At 40.7% G+C, this 18,631-nt stretch overlaps 1 protein-coding gene across 3 annotated transcripts in view; it reads left to right on the top strand.

Moving 5' to 3' along the window:
* The window catches only part of plekhh2 (pleckstrin homology domain containing, family H (with MyTH4 domain) member 2), an 81,466-nt gene that overhangs the window by 330 nt on the left and 62,505 nt on the right, over positions 1 to 18,631 (top strand). For all 3 annotated transcript variants that reach the window (XM_082964718.1, XM_082964717.1, XM_014154132.3), the window contains exon 2: positions 9,357 to 9,500. In XM_082964718.1, coding sequence (XP_082820844.1) covers positions 9,378 to 9,500 — 123 coding nt within the window. In that variant the 5' untranslated portion in view covers positions 9,357 to 9,377. The remainder of the gene's footprint in view (positions 1 to 9,356; positions 9,501 to 18,631) is intronic.

Here is an 18,631-nt window from a genome sequence, read left to right as displayed (position 1 = left end):
ACAATCTTGTGTATAGACTAGCATAATGAGAGAATTATACACTGCCTTCAGAAAGTATTCATAACTCTTCACTTATTACACATTTCATTGTTTTACAGCCTGAATTCTAAAAGGATCAAATACTTTTTTTCCTCACCCATCTACAAACAATATCCCATAGTGACAAAGTGAAAACAACATGTTTTTAGAAATGTTTGCAAATGTATTGAAAATGAAGTACAGAAATATGTAATTTATATAAGTATTCACACCCCTGAGTCAATACTTTGTAGAAGCACCTTTGGGGGTGATTACATCTGTGAATCTTTTGGGTAAGAGCTTTGCACACCTGGATTATACAATATTTGCCCATTATTCTTTAAAAAGCCATTTTCAAGTCTTGCCATAGATTTTCAAGCCAAAACTGTAATTAGGCCACTGAGGAACATTCAATGTCATCTTGGTAAGCAACTCCAGTGTAGATTTGTCCTTGTGTTTTAGGTTATTGACCTGCTGAAAGGTGAATTCATCTCCCAGTGTCTGGTGGAAAACAGACTGAACTAGGTTTTCCTCTAGGATTTTGCCTGTGCTTATAGCTGTATTCCATTTATTTGTATCCCCCCAAAACTCCCTAGTCCTTGCCGATGACAAGCATAACCATAACATGATGCAGCCACCACCATGCTTGAAAATATGAAGAGTGGTACTCAGTGATGTGTTGTGTTGGATTTGCCCCAAACATAACGCTTTGTATTCAGGACAAAAAGTTAATTTCTTTGCCACGTTTGTTGTAGAATTACTTTAGTGCCTTGTTGCAAACAGGATTTATGTTTTGGAATATTTTTTTATTATGTACAGGCTTCCTTCTTTTCACTCTGTCATTTAGGTTAGTATTCTGGAGTAACTACAATGTTGTTGATCCATCAGTTTTCTCATATCACTGCCATTAAACTCTGTAGCTGTTTTAAAATCCCAATTGGCCTCATGGTGAAATCCCTGAGCAGTTTCCTTTCTCTCCGGCAACTGACTTAGGAAGGACGCCTGTATTTTTGTAGTGACTGGGTGTATTGGTACGTTACACTTAAGCTTAATTAATAACTTCATCATGCTCAAAGGGATATTCAGCATCTTTTTCTATTTTTACAAATCTACCAATCGCTGGTGCCCTTATTTGTGAGGCATTGAAAAACCTCCCTGGTCTTTGTGGTTGAATCTGTGCTTGAATTTCACTACTCGATTGGTAGTCGTTACAGATAATTGTATGTCTGCAGTACAGAGATGGAGTAGTCATTCACAAATCATGTTAAACATTGTTATTGAACACTGAATCCATGCAACTTATGTAATTTGCACATTTTTATTCCTGAACTTATTTAGACTTGCCATAACAAATGGGTTGAATACTTATTGACCTAAGACATTTCAGCGTTACATTTTGTATTAATTTCAAAAATGTTCGACAAGCGAAATTCCATCAGTGACAAAAAAATCGCAATTTAATCAATTACAAATTCAGGCTGTAACACAACATAATATGGAAAAAGTAAAGGCGTGTGAATACTTTCTGAAGGCTATGTATAGCACTAAAACTGCCGAAATGTGTTTGTTTAAATACCCTAAAACAGAAGTGATTTGACATGATCTGTGAATGTATGAGAGTAACTAACTAAGTAACTTTTTTTTAAAACATCGTTTTTAAATGGGTTTTGTTAGTGTTTTCTGACTTACTGTAGGATGCCCTATGGATTCAATATAATAATACACAATCCATATACAATACACAATCCAATACAAAATGATTGTACACAATCATTAAATAGTCAACACAGTGTCATAGAGACTAATGTTATTTCAGTAAATATTATTACATGATACTTAAAATAAAAAACGTTGCCGTACAGAGAACGTTCTTCAATGACATCTTGGATCAATGTAAGCACCAGATCTTTAACTGAAAACTACGAACAAGATCTCAGTATGTGCACCGATGTCACTAATGGTGTACTACATCATCACTTGTCTCTCTCTGGGCTGCTCTGGCTTTCCTCACAGGAAGCGAGTGGAGATAGAGAGACAGCTCTCCTCCCTTTCCCTGGGGGCCGAGGGTCAACTGTCCTTTGATGTCCTCCGCTCCCCACATCACCTCATCACACACACATGCACATGTACAGACACGCAATGTGGAATTGAACGAGGGAGTGAACGAGAGAACGCACGGGAGGGAAGCAGAGAGGGAAGGAGAGAGGGAAGGAGTAAAGGAGAGAGCAGCAGGGAGTGAAGGAGAGAGGGAAGGAGTAAAGGAGAGAGCAGCAGGGAGTGAAGGAGAGAGGGAAGGAGTGAAGGATAGAGGGAAGGAGTAAAGGAGAGAGCACCAAGGAGTGAAGGAGGGAGGGAAGGAGTAAAGGAGAGAGCAGCAGGGAGTGATGGAGAGAGGGAAGGAGTGAAGGATAGAGGGAAGGAGTAAAGGAGAGAGCACCAAGGAGTGAAGGAGAGAGGGAAGGAGTAAAGGAGAGAGCACCAGGGAGTGAAGGAGAGAGGGAAGGAGTGAAGGAGAGAGGGAAGGAGTAAATGAGAGAGCGCCAGGGAGTGAAGGAGAGGCAGAATCAGTGAGACGTGGTAAGAGTGATGGAGAGGAGGCAGACACATGGAAGACAGATTTGTGATGTGAGGCCAGATATAGGAAGAAGATATGGGAAACGTCATAGCTCTTTGGAGAAATGGGCTTATCAGGCTCATCAGAAAGTATTACCAAGCGAGAGCCATGTGGAGGCCAAGGATTATTATGGATTGTTTTAAGAGGTGCAGACCTATGAGAGAATAGGATTTAGGGTTTTCTATAAGGGCTTTTAGGATAATGAGTTTTTAGATGTTGGTAATACACACTAATTGTTCTTCTTTGATACAGAATAACAGAAATGGTATGTTATTCTTCTTTCACTGGCACATTACGTTGTTTTCTTTCAGACTGATACAGACCCAAAGTCCGGGTCTTAGTCATTGTTTACCACAACATACACCCAACAAAAACAGCCAGCGGAAATGAGTTAATTGCCTTCCACACATGTTTGTGCTCCCTTTGTGTGGAGCCCAAGGCTATAATGAGAGGTTATTATAGTATAAAAGTTACTTAGTCTTTCTTACTCACTATCTCTTTTTCTTTATTGTTTTTTTCTTCTCTTTCCCATTCTATCTCTCTGCTTCCCTCTCTTGCTCACTCTCTCTCTCTCTCTCTCTCTCTCAATCCTCTCTTTCCCTCTCTCTTGTTTGCCCCACTAACATGTTAGAAAAACATGTGTTTTTCATGATAAGGGTATTTCCATGGAAAAGGACCCATGAGCACCAACACGTGAAGTTCATAGGTGCATGTCATATCGGGTGTCAAATTAAAGCTAAGAATCAATGTTTTTTGGAACATTTTTCAATCATTTCCCATCTTAAAAATTTGACGTACGTAAAGGCTTTGATTTCTGGATAAACGCTGTAGATGGAAAAGGTCTTAAAAGGTATCAGAAATACATCAAAACACAATAATGTTGACTTAAAGACCCCTGCCAACTAATATCAAAATGGATATTTTATTTTTGGAGAAGTTGTTTACCTTCTGTAAGTTTAAAAAAGATTGCCTTGTGCTTTGTAATTCCGTTACCAAAAACCCACAAATCTTGAAGATGTTATTTTGTTTCTCTCCCTCATGAGGGAGGGAGGATAAGGAAAGTTCACAGAAGTAACACATAGTGGTACACCTACCAATTAGTGACCCTAGGGTGGCAACACATATAATCTACATTATTTCAATTGGTCTTTCTCCATTCTGATTGTTTTATACTGTTCAATTCAACTTCAACCTAAAATAATTTCCTCCTTTTCCATCAATTTCTTGCATTTCCTGCACTCATTTGAGATCATTTCCACACTGCCACGATATGGGCAAAAAAAACTAGGCCTTATTTTTAACCAAATGTTGCAATTGCGATTTAGATCAAAACACTTGGATGAACTTTTGGAATCATTGAAATAGAATGTATATTCTAATTCTATAGTTAGAATATAAATAATAGAGGGCTCTTTGAATACAGTGTTATTTGACATGACAACGAATGAAAATGCCATGGACGAGTTATTGTGACTGGGTAGGAACCAAAGTGATGTTCAGGGTTTCCTAGGGGACCCTATAATCGTTGGCTACATTAAATCTATATCCATGTAGACAAAATGTTGATGCTTCGGCTATTCCTCTTTGATTTAGAAGATACTGTTGCACAACCAACATGCAGATTTAAGCCTCCACCAGTATTGGTATTAGGCTGTATTAGATAGCGACATTTGCTCTGACTCAGTACTTTTATTAGCTAGTTAGTTAGCGATTAGTATTAGTGGCTAACACAATTTAGCTTACCTTGCTAAGAAAATGCAAACTAGCTTTTTGCAGATGTAAGAAACACAAACTAATAGTGTAATTATAGAACGCTTGTGGATTGATATTAACATCAAAATAGAAACAACATCGTTGTCATCAACATTGTTGCATGTGCTGCATTGACCATGCAGACTGAAGGATAATGTCTCGTGGTCAAGCAACAACAAATGCTCTTGTGTGACGGGGTGGACTAGGTCTGTGTTGAAAGCGGCATGGAGAGAGAGAGCGGAGAGGGATGCCTCAAGTAGCGGAGTAAACTATACAAATGGACATTACACACGGCGTCTCACATTTTAACAAGCCAAACATTTGTTAATGTTGCGACAGTTCGTTTTTGGTATCAGAACAAAATAGTCAGCACATAGTAACTTCTAATTTATCTGTACTTTAATTAATGCAAACACGTGTATGGTAAATATGTCGTTCGTATACGGTCTCTCTGTGACACCTCCTATTCTCTCTTTTATACTGAGAGATATTTCCCGCTCAATGCTGGCCTGTCCGAGGGAGGAGGAGCGTGGTTTAAACTTGCTCCTCCTGTCGTCGGCGTGTAGGCTGATCCCAGCGTCGTGACGCACTTCCTGTTGCCGGTTGTAGTTCTTCTTGTCTTCAACAGTTGATTTACTCGTAGTTTATGTACTTAGCGTAGCTTCCCCAGTATATTATAAAGGTTATGCATACAAATAGCCACTTCAACCCTAACACATTCAAATACCGTTATAGAAGGTAAAGTTAAAAACCCAAACCGGTCAGTGCGTATATACCGGTATATAGTAAAATACGGTATACCGCCCAGCCCTTGTTTGGACAGTATAATACAGAACAGTGAATAGAGCACAGTACACTACAGCACAATACTGTAAAGTGAGTACACAGTACTATAAAGTGAGTAGAGTCTGCAAACATTCTGGATGATTCAGAATCCATTGAAGGGCATGAACGATTCATTGACGAGAGATACGAGCTCAAAGAAACATGTCACTGGTTTTGGAGGATTCAAGCACTGTTAAGGTCAACAAACCCAATCAACAAAACAAACCAAAGCCAAGTTGGCCAAGCGGTATCAACGATGGCATCAAACCTTCCCCAAGCAAGAGGGCGCGCGTGGGGAGAGGTTTACGGATATGGATGTTGACTTGTTGAAATCCATCAATGAAAGGCTTGCCAAACTTGATATCTTGGATATACTACGAGAGGACATCAATGCATTATGTGCCAGTCTAGAATTCAGCCAATGTCAGCCAGAGAATTCAGCCAGAGAACACACAGAGAACACAGTGCTGAAAGGTACTGTAGACTATTCAAGGCAAGGTGGAGGTGGTGCAAAGGGAGAACAAACAACTTAAAGAAACCTTGCTTGATGTACAGTCGATCAATCAGGGATACCGGAGAATGACAACAGCAGAAGCTGTGAGGACACTGCCCGAGACTTTATCAACTCAGCTGAAACTGCCCACAGATGTTGTGCGTAATGTCACTTTCTCCAGAGTCCATAGAATCATCATTCATAGAACCATAGAGTCCATAGAATGGGTAATGCCTCTGGGAATAGGCCATGGGCTATTATTCCATGTTTTGAACATTTTAAGCAAAGGAAATGGCGAAGAGCAGTGGCAGGGAACTCAGAAACACGGATTTTGGAATGAATGATCACTTCCTCACGGAGATCAATGAAAGGAGAAAAAAAACTGTATCCCATCATGAAAGAAAAGTGTTGCCTGAACCAACGAGTCTCTTTGGTGATGGATAAACTTTACATCAACGGGCAACTGTATCGGGACTCTAGAGTAACTCCCTGGCTATTTTAATCTCATGTTCAAATCTGAGTTTGTGTGTTGTAGTGTGTCATGACAACTTCAACTATAACGAATACATTTGTTCAATTGTTCTCCACTTGACAAGGAAAGGGCTGCATATAGCTCAGGTTAATGTATGTAGCCTTCCTAACAAAAGACGTGAGGTTTTTAACTTGGTCAACAGAAATAATATTCATATTTTAGCTTTGACCGAAACGCATTTGGATGCATCTGTAAATGATGGACAAATGAACATCCATGAATATAGTCTACTGAGAAGGGACAGGAATAGGAATGGTGGAATCATATACCTTGTAAGAGGAGGGATGACCTTAATGTATGTCAAATAGAGGCACTATGGGCTCAAGTACATCTGCCTCACCAGGCAGCCATATTGGTAGGATGAGTGTATAGACCTCCTAGCTCTAAGGTGTCCTAGTATACCATTGCAATGCTTAAAAGCCAGATCAATGCCAGTGGGCTGGACAGACCATAATATTGTGACCATAGCCATGAACACAAAGGTTCCAAAGAAACCCCCAAGGATTGTGGTCAAGATACATTTAATCATGAGCTATTTCAAAATGATTTGGCTGCTGTACCCTGGGAGCGGATTTATCTAGAGGATGATTTAAATCACGCTACAGAATGTTTTATTGATATGCTCACTGAGGTAATGGACCATCATGCACCCGTAAAAAAGAGTACCGTTGGGGCTCGTCCATCTCCATGGATTTACGATCAACTGCATGGGTGAGGCATTTTGTCAAAGAAGTCTTAGCAGCCAAATCTAAACCAGAAATTGATTGACAGAATTGTTGAACACTATGTAATCAGGCAGTTAAATTAAATCGTAAGAAAAAAAACGTTATTTTACTAAATGCTTTTATTGATTGTCAAGGGTTTACTTGGGACATCTATTTCATCATGCCCATCTAGTGTGAAGGTTGACGGGAGAACAATAACAAAACCAGCTGATATTGCCAATCGTTTTGCTGATTTTTCTTTTTACAAAGAAAATTAATTTACTGAGCGATAATGTAAACACCCATTCTTCCAAACAAGCTATTGTCCAATAGATTGATGATCATATTATGAGCCAAAAAACCTGCTCTTTTAGTCTACATATGGTGTCAGTAGAGGAGGTGTTAAACCTATTGAAGGCATTACCCGATGGTAAATCTACAGGTTATGATCTTATGGACAGTGTTTTTACTTCGCTATGCTGCTCCCCAGATTGCAGCTCCACTGAATATTTAATTGGTCACTGGAAAATGGGACATTTCCAAATGTAGGGAAGCATGCTAAACTGTGTCCAATCCCGAAAGAGAGCAAAGAACCCATTACTCCTGCCGATAGTCGACCAATTAGTCTACTCCCTTCACTCAGTAAGATATTGGATGGTATTGTGAGTAGACAAATATGGGAGTACATGGAAAAGAACAGTCTGATCACAGCCAATCAGCATGCTTATCGCAAAAAACATTCTACTACCACTAAATAGGTTTACATTACTGACCAGTGGCTCAGTACTATGGATAACGGCAGGTTTGTGGGTGTATTATTTTTTTTATTTTAGTGCAGCATTTGATTTAATGGGTCGTTTAAATAATGTTGACACAATTATTGCATTATGGGTTTAAGGAGGTAGCATTAAATTGGGAACAGTCATATCTAACTGACAGGAAACAGTGAACCTATATCAATGGGTTGTTTTCTTCCCCTCATGTTTAAACCTTGGAATACTGCGGAGTAACTGCCTTGGGCCACTTCTTTACTTAATATATACAGTTGAAGTCGGAAGTTTACATACACCTTAGCCAAATACATTCAAACTCAGTTTTTCACAATTCCTAACATTTAATCCTAGTAAATATTCTCTGTCTTAGGTCACTTTATTGTAAGAATGTGAAATGTTAGAATAATAGTAGAGAGAATGATTTATTTCAGCTTTTATTTCTTTCATCACATTCCCAGTGGGTCAGAAGTTTACATACACTCAATTAGTATTTGGTATCATTGCCTTTAAATTGTTTAACTTGGGTCAAATGTTTCGGGTAGCCTTCCACAAGCTTCCACAATAAGTTGGAAGACTTTTGGCCCATTCCTCCTGACAGAGCTGGTGTAACTGAGTCAGGTTTGTAGGCCTCCTTGCTCCCACACACGTTTTCAGTTCTGCCCACACATTTTCTATGGGATTGAGGTCAGGGCTTTGTGATGGCCACTCCAATACCTTGACTTTGTTGTCCTTAAGCCATTTTGCCACCACTTTGAAAGTATGCTTCGGGTCATTGTCCATTTGGAAGACCCATTTGTGACCAAGCCTTAACTCCTGACTGATGTCTTGAGATGTTGCGTCAATATATCCACCAAATTTTCCTCCCTTATGATGCCATCTATATTACAAAGTTTGCATCTTGTAGTGGCAGAATTTGGGGTGAGCTGTTTTCACTTCTTAAGGGATGTGTTCTGTGTTGGACTGTGATGTTATGCCTTTCATAGACTCCTGGTATGTCTGTACCCTAACACAAGGGCATTTTGTTCCTGAACTGTTGCTTGTATAAAATAACAATATGATTGTATTATCACCTCCCACTATATAAGTGGCATGTTAGCATTTACTCTTGGAGTTCTTCCCTGTGAAACCAGAGATACTGTAGATCTCCCTCGCAACTGCCTTATTAAAGAGTTTTCTAGTATACAATGAAATAGTCTCTGCCTTAATCTTTGTATCAAGTTTTCTTGTTGTTAAAAGTAGTCCTTGTTTGGCGTACATTTTACATTTAAAAAAACCTGAGTCAAAGTGTAATTCTGTTAACGTGGAATTGCCCATACACGTTTCTCTCACGTTGCTCTTTTTGACTACCAGTTGTGTCCAGTCCAGCCTAGTCAAGCCCATCCTTGGAACATTTGAGGGGTGCCAGATGGGAAATACAGTTACAGTTTCAAAACAACAGCTACTCTGTGTCAGTGTTGGCTACTCTCTGTCTATCCGCCTCAGCTGTATGCATCTCATCTACCCTCTCTTTCACAGTCCACGACGTAGGGGAAAGGATCTTAACGGAAGGACGATTCTGCCATTCTTATCAGAATTCCCAAGTAACAATACTAAGTAGAGGTGACTGCACCATTGTCATGAATGTATCTTTCTCTGTGTTCCACAGGGGCTGGAGGGGACAGGGGCCATGGCTGAGGCAGAGGAGGCCCTGGGACAGGAGGACTGGAAGGAGAAGTGTTTCGTCCTGGAAGCCCTGCTCATGAAGTTCCGGGTGCAGATCATCAAGATCAGAGAGCTAACAGCAGACAAGGTTGGTCCTAAGTAACAAGTTGTGTCAAATTCTAACAAATCTAACCTGTATGTTGTTAAATGATCCCAAGTAGCCTTACATCCCAGGCTCTCCTAGAGGACGCAAACTAAAGCAAACACATCAGCAGTAACGCATCTGCTAAAGTAGAAGACCATAACACTCTCAAACCCCCCAAAACAGTCACAGGAATATCATCCATTACCATTCCAAGCAGCCAGTCCTTCATCTTTTCTCATTAGCGCTCTTAACTGGCTGTTTCACAGCTTATCTCATGCTGACTGAGCAAAATATTCCATCTCAACCACATTCCCTCATTTGGAGCTGTTATTAACTGTTACTGTTACAGAACAAGGAAGTGGTTTTATCCACGGGCTTCCTCCCATGTTGGAGAGGCACATCCTGTTGCCCGAGGACCTCTGTTTGGAGCCTGGCTCTAAATGAACTGCCATCTCTATTAAAGTCAGTCAGACTTTGAAGCGTCTGTTGAGTATATGCTGTGGGGAAAGGTCAATTGGGAGAGCTGTTCTTTCCTAGGCTCTCTCTCTCTCGTACACAAACACACTCTCTCCATCTCTCACTTTGTGTTGAAGTGCAGAATCTTCTTAAACACCAGTCCATGTATGGTGTGGAATAGTGTTTTACTATCTAGGTTATGGAGTGGTGGGGTATGGTTTGTGTGTGCTTGTGTGTGTGCAGTAATGTAGAACTGTGAGAAAGGGAGAGAGAGCAAGAATGAGATAGACAAGTCTTCATCATCCTATGTGGCCCGCAGCAAGTGTGTGTGTGTGTGTGTGTGTGTGTGTGTGTGTGTGTGTGTGTGTGTGTGTGTGTGTGTGTGTGTGTGTGTGTGTGTGTGTGTGTGTGTGTGTCTCTCATTCCAGGAAGCCATGACACCCACCATCTCAGAATGTTCTGAGATTGTTTCTATAGTTAGAAACAGATAAGATTAGCATTCCTGCGACATTATTTTGTTGAAATATAATTTCATATCTGAGAAATTAAGCCAATTGGTTGGAGCCAAATTGTCAATTTTTTATTCATAGGATTCATATAATAGTCAATAAATATAGTACTAACATCTGATTTGGACCAAACTTTTTCTTACAATGAGTAAGACATGAGGAATTCAAAGAAAGCCACCTACGGACCCCCCCACGCCAATCCCAAACCAACAGCAACTCGACAGTATCAGTCCTTTATGCCTGACTAGTTGTATGGAGCTGTGGCTCTGAATATTGTTGGTTCATCCTATGTAATGTAGTGAATTTGGTGATGTTTATTTTCCCACCTTTTCAGAGAAATTTGTCATTGAAGTTGTTAGGTTTATGTCCCATTCTACATGCTGATATTACCATTTTTTTTTTTTTTAAGAACCCCCCCTCAACGTTAAAGGGATAGTGTACCCAAATTGGTTTCCTTCAAATGCTAAGTTTTTAGCCTTTATCTAGTCTAATTGAATTTGTCACATGCTTCATAAACAACAGACTAACAGTGAAAGGTTTACTTACTGGTCCTTTTCCAAAAATGCAGAGTTAAAGATATATATACATTACCGTTCAAAAGCTTGGGGTCACTTAAAAATGTCCTTGTTTTTTAAAGAAAAGCACATTTTTTGTCCATAAAAATAACATCAAATTGATCCGAAATACAGTGTAAACATTGTTAATGTTGTAAATGACTATTGTAGCTGGAAACGGCAGATTTGTTTTTAATGGAATATCTACACAGGCCCTTTATCAGCAACCATCACTCCTGTGTTCCAATGGCACGTTGTGTTAGCTAATCCAAGTTTAGTATTTTAAAAAGCTAATTGATCATTAGAAAACCTTTTTCCAATTATGTTAGCACAGCTGAAAACTGTTGTACTGATTAAAGAAGCAATACAACTGGCAGTCTTTAGACTAGTTGAGTATCTGGAGCATCAGCATTTGTGGGTTCGATTACAGACTCAAAATGGCCAGAAACAAATTACTTTCTTCTGAAACTCATCAGTCTATTCTTGTTCTGAGAAATGAAGGCTATTCCATGCGAGAAATTGCCAAGAAACTGAAGATCTCGTACAATGCTGTGTACTACTCCCTTCACAGAACAGCGCAAACTGTCTCAAACCAGAATAAAAATGGGAGTGGGAGGCCCCGGTGCACAACTGAGCAAGAGGACAAGTACATTAGAGTGTCTAGTTTGAGAAACAGACGCCTCACATGTCCTCAACTGGCAGCTTCATTAAGTAGTATCCGCAAAACACCAGTCTCAACGTCAACAGTGAAGAGGCGACTCCGGGATGCTGGCCTTCTAGGCAGAGTTGCAAAGAAAAAGCCATATCTCTGTCCAGTGTCTGTGTTCCTTTGCCCATCTTAATCTTTTATTTTTATTGGCCAGTCTGAGATATGGCTTTTTCTTTGCAGCTCTGCCTAGAAGGACATAAACCTATCAACTTCATTGAGTCATTTCTCTGAACAGCTGGAAAGAAACATGACCAAATTCACTGAGAATACATTACAGAGGATAAGGAAACAATACTCTGAGCTGCATCTCCATACTACTTGTCAGACAGAGAACTGATACTATATACTTGTTGTTGGGGTGGGATATGCGTAGGGGGGTCCGTGTTTTTTTGTTGTTGACCATTCCTTTGGATTCCTCATGTCTTAACTCATTGTTAGGAACATTAGGAACACCTGAATCCAGGTGAAAGCTATGATCCCTTATTGATGTTACTTGTTGAATCCACTTCAATCAGTATAGAGCAGGGTTGCCCAACCCTCTTCCTGGAGAGCTACCGTCCTGTAGGTTTTCAGTCCAACCCTCTTCCTGGAGATCTACCGTCCTGTAGGTTTTCAGTCCAACCCGCTTCCTGGAGATCTACTGTCCTGTGGATTTTCAGTCCAACCCTCTTCCTGGAGATCTACCGTCCTGTGGGTTTTCAGTCCAGCCCTCTTCCTGGAGATCTACCGTCCTGTGGGTTTTCAGTCCAGCCCTCTTCTTGGAGATCTACTGTCCTGTAGGTTTTCAGTCCAACACTCTTCGTGGAGATCTACTGTCCTGTAGGTTTTCAGTCCAACCCGCTTCCTGGAGATCTACTGTCCTGTGGGTTTTCAGTCCAACCCTCTTCCTGGAGATCTACCGTCCTGTGGGTTTTCAGTCCAACCCTCTTCCTGGAGATCTACTGTCCTGTGGGTTTTCAGTCCAACCCTCTTCCTGGAGATCTACCGTCCTGTGGGTTTTCAGTCCAACCCTCTTCCTGGAGATCTACCGTTCTGTGGGTTTTCAGTCCAGTCCTCTTCTTGGAGATCTACCGTTCTGTGGGTTTTCAGTCCAACCCTCTTCCTGGAGATCTAACGTCCTGTGGGTTTTCAGTCCAACCCTAATTTAACTCACCTGCTTCTACTAATTAGCTACTCAACAAGACCTTAACTAGCTGAATCAAATATGCTAAATTAGGGTTGAACTGAAAACCTACAGGACAGTAGATCTCCAGGAAGAGGGTTGGGCAGCCCTGGTGTAGATGAAGGGGAGGAGACAGGTTGAAGAAGGAATTTTAAATCTTGAGACAATTGAGACATGGGTTGTGTATGTGTGCCATTCAGAGGGTAATTTATTTACGTTACAGCCTTATTCTAAAATTGATTAAATCATTTTTTTCCCCCCTCATCAATCTCAGCACAATACCCCATAATGACAAAGCAAAAACAGGTTTTTATTTTTTGGGGCATATTTAAAAAAAAAAAATTTAAAATAAAAAAAACGGAAATATCACATTTACATAAGTATTCAGACCCTTTACTCAGTACTTTGTTGAAGCACCTTTGGCAACGATTACAGCCTCACGTTTTCTTGGGTATGACGCTACAAGCTTGGCACACCTGTATTTGGGGAGTTTCTCCCATTCTTCTCTGCAGATCCTCTCAAGCTCTGTCAGGTTGGATGGGGAACGTCGCTGCATAGCTATTTTCAGGTCTCTACAGATATGTTAGATCGGGTTCAAGTCCGGGCTCTGGCTGGGCCACTCAAGGACATTCAGAGACTTGTCCCAAAGCCACTCCTGCATGGTCTTGGCTGGATGCTTTTCCAAATCATGTCCAATCAATTGAATTTATCACAGGTGGACTCCAATCAAGTTGTAGAAACATCTCAAGGATGACAAATGGATGGAAACAGGATGCACCTGAGCTCAATTTCGAGTCTCATAGCAAAGGGTCTAAATACTTATTTACATAAGGAATCCGTTTTTTTATTTGAAAAAAAAATCTAAAAACCTGCTTTTGCTTTGTCATTATGGGGTATTGTGTGTAGATTGATGAGAAAAACATTTCATTTAATCAATTTAAGAATAAGGCTGTAACGTAGCAAAATGTGGGAAAAGGGAATTGTTCTGAATACTTTCCGAATGTACTGTAAGTGCCTTTTTGAACGGGGAATGGTAGTAGGTGCCAGGCCCACTGGTTTGAGTGTGGGTTTTTCACACTCAACAGTTTCCCGTGTGTATCAAGTGGAACGCTTTTGACACCTTGTAGAGTCCACGACTGGCGAATTGAGGCTGTTCTGAGGGGAAAAGAGGGTGCAACTCAATATTAGGACACTAGGTGTACTTATTGAATAACCTGTAAATTAAAATGGCCAATTTGGATGCAATCAAATTTGCTTCATTTCTCAGAGATCAAATTATATTTCAACAAAATAATGTTGAAGGAATGCTAGCTAATCTTGTCTGTTTCTAAGAACAGGAACTCTTTCAGAATAATCTGAGATGGTGAATGTCAAAATTCTCTTTCTTGTGCTTTTGAGGTGGAACGACCCAGAGAGAGAGAGAGATTCAGAGTGAGCGAAAGAGAGAGAGAGACGGCCCAAGCCATGGTCTGGTCTGGCCTGCATGGTGGGGTGGGCCTGCCTGGCCCCTGTAGTTCGCTGGCCTAGTTCTGAGGTCTCCAGGGAGGCCTGATTAGAGGTTAATGTAAACAGCAGCCTGACCACAGGGCTCCATCACGCAATGCATTCTGGGATGCCACTGACTTTATTGAATTACAGTTACCGCTCAGTTGTTGAGCCAAACAATCTTTGGGAAAATGCTTGTGCTTTTGTTTAGGCCTATGGTATATTGAAGTTGATTGGGTGCATTTTGAAGAATTTAACTATTTGAAAGAAAGATATCTTTCCCATATTTCATCATTAACCATGTAATATACAGTGGCTTGCGAAAGTATTCACCCCCCTTGGCATTTTTCCGATTTTTGTTGCCTTACAACCTGGAATTAAAATAGATTTTTTTGGGGGGTTGTATCATTTGATTTACACAACATGCCTACCACTGTGAAGATGCAAAATATTTTTCTTTGTGAAACAAACAAGAAATAAGACACACAAAAAAACAGAACTTGATCGTTCATAACTATTCCCCTCCCCACCCCCAAAGTCAATACTTTGTAGAGCCATCTTTTGCAGCAATTACAGCTGCAAGTCTCTTGGGGTAAGTCTCTAAGCTTGGCACATCTAGCCACTGGGATTTTTGCCCATTCTTCAAGGCAAAACTGCTCCAGCTCCTTCAAGTTGGATGAGTTCTGGTGATATACAGCAATTTTAAGTCATACCACAGATTCTCAATTGGATTGAGGTCTGGGCTTTGACTAGACGGGGTCAAACCACTCCCCTTAAACCACTCGAGTGTTGCTTTAGCAGTATGCTTAGGGTCATAGTCCTGCTGGAAGGTGAACCTCTGTCCCAGTCTCAAATCTCTGGAAGACTGAAACAGGTTTCCCTCAAGAATTTCCCTGTATTTAGCACCATCCATCATTCCTTCAATTCTGACCAGTTTCCCAGTCCCTGCCAATGAAAAACATCCCCACAGCATGATGCTGCCACCACCATGCTTCACTTTGGGCATGGTTTTCTCGGGGTGATGAGAGGTGTTGGGTTTGTGCCAGACATAGTGTTTTCCTTGATTGCCAAAAGCTCAATTTTAGTCTCATCTGATCAGAGTACCTTCTTCCATATGTTTGGGGAGTCTCCCACATGCCTTTTGGTGAACAGCAAACGTGTTTGCTTATTTTTTTCTTTAAGAAATGGCTTTTTTCTGGACACTCTTCCATAAAGCCCAGCTCTGTGGAGTGTACGGCTTAAAGTGGTCCTATGGACAGATTCTCCAATCTCCGCTGTGGAGCTTTGCAGCTCCTTCAGGGTTATATTTGGTCTTTTTGTTGCCTCTGATTAATGCCCTCCTTGCCTGGTCCATGAGTTTTGGTGGGCGACCCTCTCTTGGCAGGTTTGTTGTGGTGCCATATTCTTTCCATTTTTTTAATAATGGTTTTAATGGTGCTCCGTGGGATGTTCAAAGTTTCTGATACTTTTTTATAACCCAACCCTGATCTGTACTTCTCCACAGCTTTGTCCCTGACCTATATGGAGAGCTCCTTGGTCTTCATGGTGCCGCTTGCTTGGTGGTGCCCCTTGCTTAGTGGTGTTGCAGACTCTGGGGCCTTTCAGAACAGGTGTATATATACTGAGATCATGTGACAGATCATGTGACACTGAGATTGCACACAGGTGTACTTCATTTAACTAATTATGTGACTTCTGAAGGTAATTCGTTGCACCAGATCTTATTTAAGGGCTTCATAGCACCACTTTTCCATTAGATTTTTTTTTTTTAAAACAAGTAATTTTTTTCATTTCACTTCACCAATTTGGACTATTTTGTCCATTACATGAAATCCAAATAAAAATCAATTTAAATTACAGGTTGTAATGCAACAAAATATGAAAAATGCCAAGGGGGATAAATACTTTTGCAAGGCACTGTATGTGTAATGTAGGCCTCATAACAGTGTAACTCTCCTTCTAAATTGTAAATAAGAATGTGTTTTTAACTGACTTGCCTAGTTAAATAAAGGTTAAATAAAAATTTAAAATTAAAACACCATAAACGTACGCCAGGGTTCAGGGGTAGGGTTGAATATCGGATAACGGGTTAACGAGATATACCAATATTTCCCGCCCAAACCCACTCCCCTTTCCCGGGATAAATAACTGTGAGAAACGGGTAAATTACAATAAATGATTTATATGAACAGCATGATGTGAAATGGAACTGTTAAATTATTTAAGACGTCTAAATCTGGCTTCTCTACGGCCTTCTCTCTGCATGATCAATCATCAACGCTCAGGGTGGGGACAGACAGCGCATCTCAGGAGGAGCGCCGTTCACAATGCATGTTTCATCTCAACATGGTCACTTTCTTTCTTGTGACAGGTAGGCCTATATTTGCTGCAGCATAGCCTATGATACCGTAATATAATGACTGAATGCGCATCTAATTTACACATCTCCATCTGCTTTTTGGGAGCCACCTTATTTTTTTTATTGTACATTTTATTTATTTCACTCGAATATAGTTGCTTTAAATCAGTGCATATGGTATTTGGTATTTTATTAGGATCCCCATTAGCTGTTGCAAAAGCAGCGGCTATTCTTCCCGGGGTCCACACAAAACATGAAACATGACATAATACAGAACATTAATAGACAAGAACAGCTCAAGGACAGAACTACGTAGATTTACAGGAGCATGCTCTCGCAGTCTTTCTCTCTCTCCAACAATTCCATTCAATTTGCATCCAAAATAGATCATCCTTTTCATACAGATGTCCTAGCCTACCCCTTTCAGGTAATTCATTCAATGCGGTATTAGCCATATATCTAATGAATGATGGGCTATACATAGGTGTATAGCCTCTGTCTCTTGTGCAATCCGCACCTGTACACCGCTGGACTTTAAAAAAAATGCTCTTTAGCTCTTAGTCCCACAAAAAGCTAGACGAGAATAGCTTGCTGGAATTTGTTTGTGTGCATTTCTTATAGACTACTAAAAGGCTATTCGAAGAGGGATGCAAGCTCTTGTTTTCAGCAGCCAGTAGAACTCATAGGGAGAAGAGCGAATGCGTGATGGCTGTGTCAGTTATTTATTTAGACCCGTCACCCATAACCATTCGATCTTCCTGAAGAGAAGTGAAAGCCGTCTGCATCTTGTTCTAGTCCTTAATTATTCAAGCGTGTCATTACAACGATGAAGATAAGGACCACGGAACATATTTCATTTAACTGTTGAAAGCGAGGAAGTAATGAAGCAACAATGGAGAGAGAAGGAAGAAGTAGTCTAATACAGTCTATACAGTCCACCTTCAAAAAGATTAGCCTACTGGAGCTTGTATCATTTATTTACCCAAGAGAGCATAGCTACATCTATGGGCTTCTATGTTTTTCTGTTGTAACTTGTGTGAAGTGTGGTAGCCTATATATTATAGGCAATGTTGGCCTATTGGATAATGGCACAATCATTTGGGCTTTTTTGGGCTTGGGCTCATAAAATGTCTTTAATATAGGGCTCATAAAAGGCATTTAATGTATGGCTCATCAAGATCAGGTAGCATCAGGGTTGAATTTTCAAGCCGATAAAAGCTCAAATCAAAACCCAGTTATATTTATATGCTTTAGAATGACACTTCTGGTTTTGGCGGGAAATACTCCAGGGGGAAAAGTGATTTATTCTCAGGATGGAACATTTTGTAAATTATCGGGGAAATATTCAATCAGCAGTCAGGGCTGACGGGTCACTCTCACTAGTAGAGTCTGACCTCATTATCCTCCTTCCCTCTCTCTGTGGTCCGGCCCTGAGTGGAGTCAGCCTGGTTTTCCTCCTGTGACCTTTGACCTCACTCCTACTGGATTTCCTACTGCAGCGAGATGAGCTCATCAAGTGAAAATCCCCATGCAGTCATCCCAGTGTGTTTTTGTTCCTCTGTACTTGGCTCGTGATGCGTCAGCGCCTGTTGTTTTAAACCAAGCATCAGTGTGTGGGGGTGCACGTATACCTCAAAGAATCTCATTAATCTCCCACTTTCTCATCTGTTTGGTGAATTGCAGGCACCTAAATTGTGTGTGTGTGTGTGTGTGTGTGTGTGTGTGTGTGTGTGTGTGTGTGTGTGTGTGTGTGTGTGTGTGTGTGTGTGTGTGTGTGTGTGTGTGTGTGTGTGTGTGTGTGTGTGTGTGTGTGTGTGTGTGTGTGTGTGTGTGTGTGTGTGTGTGTGTGTGTGGATTTACATTTTATATATTTAGCAGACACTCTTATCCAGAGCGACTT

The sequence above is a fragment of the Salmo salar genome, chromosome 18 (genome assembly GCF_965601325.2).
Source record: "Salmo salar chromosome 18, fSalSal1, whole genome shotgun sequence".
Classification (NCBI taxonomy): domain Eukaryota; kingdom Metazoa; phylum Chordata; class Actinopteri; order Salmoniformes; family Salmonidae; genus Salmo; species Salmo salar.
This window is presented reverse-complemented; position numbering and strand designations above follow the sequence as displayed.